The sequence below is a fragment of the Colias croceus genome, chromosome 4 (genome assembly GCF_905220415.1).
Source record: "Colias croceus chromosome 4, ilColCroc2.1".
Lineage (NCBI taxonomy): Eukaryota > Metazoa > Arthropoda > Insecta > Lepidoptera > Pieridae > Colias > Colias croceus.
Window position 1 is genome coordinate 8558608 of NC_059540.1, and position 7101 is coordinate 8565708.

At 33.1% G+C, this 7101-nt stretch overlaps 2 protein-coding genes across 3 annotated transcripts; one reads left to right on the top strand and one right to left on the bottom strand.

Moving 5' to 3' along the window:
- The first annotated feature begins 349 nt into the window (after positions 1–349).
- Positions 350–1907, top strand: LOC123691091 (tRNA (guanine-N(7)-)-methyltransferase). The gene is made up of 6 exons (XM_045635320.1): positions 350–577; positions 681–802; positions 883–1067; positions 1222–1335; positions 1421–1522; positions 1750–1907. Exons 1-6 carry the CDS (start codon positions 504–506, stop codon positions 1879–1881), a joined length of 729 nt encoding a protein of 242 aa, XP_045491276.1. The 5' UTR covers positions 350–503; the 3' UTR covers positions 1882–1907.
- Positions 1908–1912: 5 nt separating this feature from the next.
- Positions 1913–6098, bottom strand: LOC123691090 (tetratricopeptide repeat protein 37). Of its 2 annotated transcripts, none has more exons than XM_045635318.1 (2): positions 6057–6098; positions 1913–5831 (listed from the first exon to the last, which is right to left on the bottom strand). In XM_045635318.1, the coding sequence occupies exons 1-2, from the start codon at positions 6078–6080 to the stop codon at positions 2037–2039; spliced, it is 3819 nt and encodes a 1272-aa protein (XP_045491274.1). In that variant the 5' UTR covers positions 6081–6098; the 3' UTR covers positions 1913–2036. The 2 variants fall into 2 exon arrangements, with proteins under 2 accessions (XP_045491274.1, XP_045491275.1); XM_045635319.1 differs by lacking the exon at positions 6057–6098 and adding an exon at positions 5916–6048.
- Positions 6099–7101: the final 1003 nt, after the last annotated feature.

Consider the following 7101-nt stretch of genomic DNA (forward strand, 5'->3'; position numbering starts at 1 on the left):
TTCAGAAAGAAAGCTTGAAACTTATAAGCGTTTATCGGCGCTTGTCTGCGCTGGTAACCCGCGCAGGAAAATATATGAACATGCGCCGATAAGCGCTGATCGGCGCCAACATGTTCCGACAAGCTTCAACAAGCGCTGGACAGCGCTGGGCGCTGCCATATAAAATTTGTTTTGGTCTGCTTCAACCTGCTTCCTTTGTGTAGAACGAACCAGCGTTGACAAGCGCCGATAAGCGCTTATAAGTTTTAAGCTTTCTTTCTGAATAGGTACGCCCTTAGTTTGGACATGCTCTGTGGCTCTGTGGACTGTGGTATTGACACACGTCACACACGTCAGGCGTCACAAGTGACAATTCACAACTCGACGTTTGTCAAATTGGCAGGATTATTCATTTTATTGTTTACCATTTAAAATATTATATTCGTAGCTTACAAATTTACATTTTTATAATATTTTAAAAATTTTAATGAGGACTTACATATGACCAGTGTCATGCTTTAAATATGGCCTTACCTCAAAAAAAATATTATCGACAACGTGCGCATTCTAACCCTATTGCTGATCATTGTTTTGAATAGTATGTATTATATCATAGTATGTATAAGTTTGTTTAATCAATAATATAGGTATCTTTATAAATTGAAATATGTACCGGTAAATATATACAAATTCTTTTACAGTCCAGCCAGTCCTGATGATTATGATTGGTCAAACCTATATCCAATTATAAAAACAAACGAACTTTACAAAAATAATTTGGTTGAGTTCTTAGATGTTGGATGTGGATATGGAGGACTTCTGGGTAACTTGTTTTATCGTATATTAAGGACTTTTTTATTTGTCTATAAGCATTAAATAAGGCTAATGTTGTTTTTGTTTCAGTTACACTTTCTTCAATGTTCAAAGAAAATCTTATCCTGGGTCTAGAAATAAGAGTGAAAGTTTCAGACTATGTGAATGATAGGATTCAAGCTTTGAGAAAGCAAAATGAGAATGAGTACCAAAATATTGCTGTATTACGTACCAATGCAATGAAATATTTGCCAAATTTTTTTAGGAAGGGTCAGGTGATTAATTTTTTATGAAAATTGAAATTCATCCTACAAAGGACAAGACATACATTTGTTAAACAAGCTTTGAAAGTTGTTGAAATGTAATATTTTATTTTAACTATCCTTTGGTTTCATTGTCTCATTTCAAATATTATCCACTAATTTTCAGCTTAAAAAAATGTTCTTCTTATATCCAGATCCTCACTTCAAAAAAGCCAAACATAAATGGAGGATTATTAATAAGTGGCTACTTTCTGAATATGCATATGTGTTAGCAGAACAGGTATAATTTTATCAACAATATTTACATTTTATAGAGAAACAGTACAATAATGTTAATTTATTATAGGTATAAAATTTGTTTTTAGGGTATTGTCTACACAATCACCGATGTGAAAGATTTACATGAATGGATGGTCAGTCATTTTGAAGAGCATCCATTATTTGAGAGGATAACTGGTGATGAATTGGTGTGTATTTTTAGTAAGAAAGGAATATAAATATAGAGTACCTACATAAATTTGAAGAACTTCCAAAACAAAAGCTTACCAAGTTGTATATTTTATAGTAGTAGTAATAGTGTTTTTATACTTCTTTAATAAGCAAATTAACATACATGGCCACAAAGAACTAGGTTGGACTATGCTTTGATAATGGTTACAAGAATAGCTGATAAATCTTATCCTTTTTTTTCTAGGAAAATGATGTTATAGTGGAGAAACTCTTTGAGAGCACTGAAGAAGGACAAAAGGTAACAAGAAATAATGGTGAAAAGTTTCTTGCTGTTTTCCGACGAGTTTGTGATAAATTTACTAAAAATGTTAAATGAAATAATACATTGTTATCTATAAAATGGATTGTTGTATTTATTTTTGAAAAAAACATTTAATTCATAACTTAGCACTTAATAAATAGTATAATAATATATGAAAGCTACGCAATTTATTATATTGAGGCAATTTATTACATTATCACATTATATATTCATGCCTTACTAAGCTTTTTCTCAAGCAAGGTAATCCACCTAGTCATTTGTCGAGAAACATCCAACTGTTTTCTCATATGATTTGTAGCTGCTAATGTCCAATCCCTTCTTTCAGTACTTATTTTTTGGCAAGTTGTTGTGAATAAAATAGCAGCCCATACTTCTGGTTGACATGGGTATAGATGGAGGCCCTTCTTTGCCAATACCAATGCTTTCAATTTATCTCCACTGACATTTTCAGAAACACTTGCTGTAGCCATCATTTTGGCAGTTAAACTATTATCATGATCCAAATACATTGCTCTTTGAGCACAACAACTTGCAACCCTGGCTTTGTTACTTGGTGATTGCAGGCAGTACTGAGACATACAAAACCACAACAGTGCATCACATGGATGATCATGGATACTATCACTTATAGACTTAATAGCGAGGTCTATGTCATTCATATAAACCAGATATGATTTCAAAAAACCTATATCATACCCAAATCTACTATCAGTTTCATATTTTTGTAATTCACTTAAGGCTAGTTTTGACAAACCCTGATCTGAATGTAAGATTCCTAAAGAGCAAATAGCAAATAAGCTATATGGCGTAGGTTTCTTTTGAGATACTTGTATACTGTGAAACAGTAAAGTTTTTGCATCATCCATTCCTTTGTACATGTACACTATTCCAGCCATTGCCACAAGTAGGTCTGATTTTTCATCATCTTCATTGCTTAACCAATGTAATGCTGTATCATAAACTGAATATGCTTCTTCATAAAGACCTTTCTTAAATAATGCCAATGCTAATCCACATGTTGAATCTAAACTTGCCTCAGTTACATTTTTATAAGTTATGATAGCATCGTCATATCTTTCAAGTCTATTTAAAAGCCTTCCAATATTTAATCTAATAATATTCTTCTTTTCCTCTTCTGCAAAATCATATGCTTTTTGATAAGAATCTAGAGCCACATGAAGGAGGCCACATCGTTCTTGCAAAATGGCGAGAACATTTAATGCACAAGCATTATGTGGTTCATGAGTAATAAACCATTCCAATAAATCAATGCCATATGTTATTGCGTATAGATCATCAATAACATACTTTAATTCACGATTATTCTTATAGTCACTGTTTTTAAGTATTCTGCAAACCCAGTCAGCATACCCCAGAGCACTTTCAGGGTGATAACCGAGTCGCGACGCGTGCCTGTACAGATCCATTGCTTCCTCTTCACGTATCACTTCTGCTATCAAGGCTTGTCCAATCCAACTTTGAGGATATGAAGGTAGAGTCGATTGTCCCCGCCAAAAGCAATAATTTGCCAATTTATAAAGTTTAATTTTAACATACAGAGTGCCTAAATTGCACCAAATCTTTGCAACAGACCATTTATGAGTTACCATCAATGCTTTAATGAAGCAATGTTGGGCTATATCATACTTTTTCATGAAAACACATATTTTACCTAGCAAGTTCCAATTACGCCAAGCTGACGGCTTTGAGTGAATACAAGCCAAAGCTAGTTTATATGATATCTGCAAATTTGATACATTCCCAGATGCATTATAGTATAGTAAATATGTTAATGCTAAAATATATGAAGAATTTTGTTTATTTATTTGTATTACTTTGGAATAACATGCCAGGGCTTGTGGGAAAATATCTAACTTATCAACTTTTATCCTGTCTCCTTGATCTATGGATGCAGTCCTCATATAAACATAACAATATTTATCTGGAAGACTTGTTACAAAAATTAAAGCATTAGCCAATAAGTTCCAGAAACATGTAAATCTCTTTTCTTGTGTCAAGGCCTCACAAATGAAATTTATAGCATTTTGAGCAGAATCTCGTGCAGCACCAAATAATTTTGCAGATGCTTTCTTTTTCGCAATTTTAATCCAAGATTCTGCTATACCTTTTAGTGCTAAAACAGACTTTGGGTCTATTTTTAGGACATTTTCAAAAGTAGCAATAGCATCCTCATATTCTGTAAGCAGACAATGGATATAACCAATTCTCGTTAAACAGTAAGTCATATGATTAGAATTTAATTCTATAACTCTCTTATATGCTTTCAAGGCAGATGTAAATGATCCACGTGAATAGTAAGCATCAGCCAGACATTCAAAAGCAACAACATCATTTTTATTACTTTTGATAACATTCCTAAATTGTAGTATAGCATTCTCCCATTCTCTTTTATTGATGTAATGAAGACCCAGTCTGAAGTGAATCCATGTTTCATTTTCTTTATTTTGATAGGATTTTAATAATTCAAAATCTAAATCCTTGAGACCTAATTTTAAATAACTTCCACTCAAACTTTTCATTATTTCTTTATCTGTGTTGTTAAGGCTATGTGCCTTTTCATAACATTTTTTGGCCTTTTCCAAATCTTGTTTATATGAAAAATAAAAATGACCTAAATACAAAAATGTATAAGCATGCTCTGCATTCAGTTTAGCCGATTTTAGAAGATTAATAAGGCACTTATCAAATTGCTGCAATTCCCAATAGCACTGTCCTAAATAAAAAAGATTTAGTTGATTATCTGAAGAATTTTCCTCCAATATAGCAACTGCATCATTGTATTTCCCACTTTTCATGAGTGACAATGCCCTTAGTTGAGCAAAGTAACTTGTAGATTTAAGGTTGTCCAAAATTCCTTCTGCTTCTTCATTAGTTTCAATGTAACATTTAGCCAGAGCAGCTTGTTCACTTTCACTGAACAAGTCTAAAGGAATTTCCTTACCAATGGCAATTGCTTGGGCCCATTTTTGTTGTTCATACAGAGATGTGAACAGAACCTTTTTAAGGGTTAATACAAAATCATGATCTTTTACCTTAATCAAAAAATTGGTTGCAAGTTTCTGAGCTATTGACCATTTATTAAGCATTATTGTACACCTTATAATAAATATTGCTTCAGTTTTGTCTGCTTCCTGATAATTTACTAAAGGCACACATTCTTTGTAGGCTTCTAAATATTGACCCTTGTTATAATAGAGCATACTTTTTAGGAGACCAGGATATTTAGAATTTTCTATACCTTCAGTTATTTTATTAAAATGTTCATCTATATCAAAGCCCATAAATGAGTTTTCTTCAACAAATTTAATACACAGCTGTTTACATAGCCAGTCTCGAAGTGATACATTGGTAGAGAAAAAACTTAGATTAATTACATCAGTTACTGCTGATGCAAAATTAGGTTTTTGTAAAATTATTTTTCCATATATCATTTGTATGTTTTCCTTATTGTTTACTATGCAATCTAAGAAAGTTAAAACACTTGAAATATCATTTTCTTTACAAATGATATCACTTTTCAATAAAATTAACAATTGTTCTTCAGCTATTTCTTTAAGTTTATTTTCCGGCTTTGAGTTAATGTATGATAAAAGGGTTGTAATGGTATCATTACTTTTAAGAGAGCAGCCCAATTGACCAACCTTTGTTATAATTTCTACTGCCTTTTCCTCTTCCAGAGAAAGCTTCAAAATTTCATTATAAATAGATATAAGCTTAATTTTTGAAGCACTATCCTCTTTCCTTTCATAGAAATTTGCCAATCCTTGCCAGGCTAAGGCATGATCAGGTTTACTGGCAATAGCCTTTTGATAAGCTAAAGGTGCCTGATCAGAATCTTGTAACGATTTTCCAAGCAACACGAGAGCTAAATAATTCTGCTTGTCTTTTCTCAAAATATTCTTACAGCATTCTTGGGCATCTTTGAAGTTCTTTTCGTCGATAAGTTTTCGTGCTTCTTTTAATAAGGATTTTATATCTGCCATCTGGAACATTTTTTTTTACTTACATTAATTAAAAAGTTTATTAATTAAAAGTTAAAGTCTTTATTAGGTGATTGTAAATCTTACAGTCTTGTTATTAAATTATCTTTGCGATTAAAATTTTAGTTATTGAGTTATTGAGATAAAATTGTTAACTAAAAACAAAATTAGAGAAGAATATCATAATAAGATAGGGTACTAAATTCGGAAAATTTCAATATTTAGCACCTTCCAGGCTTCCACTTCCAGCATATAATTATCCAGCTGATGTTATTTATAGAACTGTCATGGAACTGTCATTTGTCAACAGACAACAATCACCATAGGTAATTATTTTGCTCTGTGCTGTCAACTTTTATAACACTTTTATAACTAATCTACTGTGGTCACAGTGGTTATAAATTTATTATCAACTAGCGGTCCACCCCGGCTTTGCCCGTGGTACATGTTTACGTTTTCTCTATATAAGAACCATCCTCGTTCTTCAAGGAATATAATAAAAAAAGAATTATCGAAATCGGTTCAGCCGTTCTCGAGTTATGCGCTTACTAACACATTTTGCGATTCATTTTTATATATAAGACTAGCGGTCCGCCCCGGCTTCGCCCGTGGTACATATTCACGTTTTCTCTACATAAGAACCATCCTCGTACTTCAAGGAATATAACAAAAAAAGAATTAAAGAAATCGGTTCAGCTGTTCTAAAGTTATGCGCTTACCAACACATTTTGGCATTCATTTTTATATTATAGATTATTGTCAATAAAGAAAGCATATTCCTGTGGCAAGCCTGTGGCATATTCATTATATAGATAGGCCGAAAGAAAGCTTTTTAGCGCTTACCGGCGCTTGTCAGCGCTGGTTCGTTCTAGACCTTCTACACAAAGGAAGCAGGTTGAAGCAGACCAAGACAAATTATATATGGCAGCGCCCAGCGCTGACCAACTCAAGTTGAAGCTTGTCGGAACTTGTCGGCGCCGTTCAGCGCTCATCGCGTGTCCATATATTATTTTCCTGCGCGGGTTACCAGCGCTGACAAGCGCTGGTAAGCGCTTATAAGTTTCCAGCTTTTTCTGCATACGCCCTTATTTTAAATAAAATAAAATCAAAGTGCCTGTAATAATATATTATACACTTCAAGATACACTTTGACAATGGGTTTGATTCTGTGGTTTGATTATAAAAAAATCACTTCTAAATAGCCCACTTAATGAGGAAGGCTATCTAGGCTGTGTGGCTGTGTATAAGACACTGCTTAAGTAGCCTACTCACG

Bases quoted from the DNA above. Each gene is read 5' to 3' on its own strand.
- LOC123691091 (XM_045635320.1), top strand. From the start codon at position 504: ATGGCCTTACCTCAAAAAAAATATTATCGACAACGTGCGCATTCTAAC. The intron at 578-680 runs GTATGTATTATA...ATTCTTTTACAG, and splicing joins GCTGATCATTGTTTTGAATA to TCCAGCCAGTCCTGATGATT. The intron at 1,336-1,420 runs GTATAATTTTAT...ATTTGTTTTTAG, and splicing joins CATATGTGTTAGCAGAACAG to GGTATTGTCTACACAATCAC.
- LOC123691090 (XM_045635318.1), bottom strand. From the start codon at position 6,080: ATGCTGGAAGTGGAAGCCTGGAAG. The intron at 5,832-6,056 runs GTGCTAAATATT...AAAATGTTCCAG, and splicing joins TGGAAGTGGAAGCCTGGAAG to ATGGCAGATATAAAATCCTT.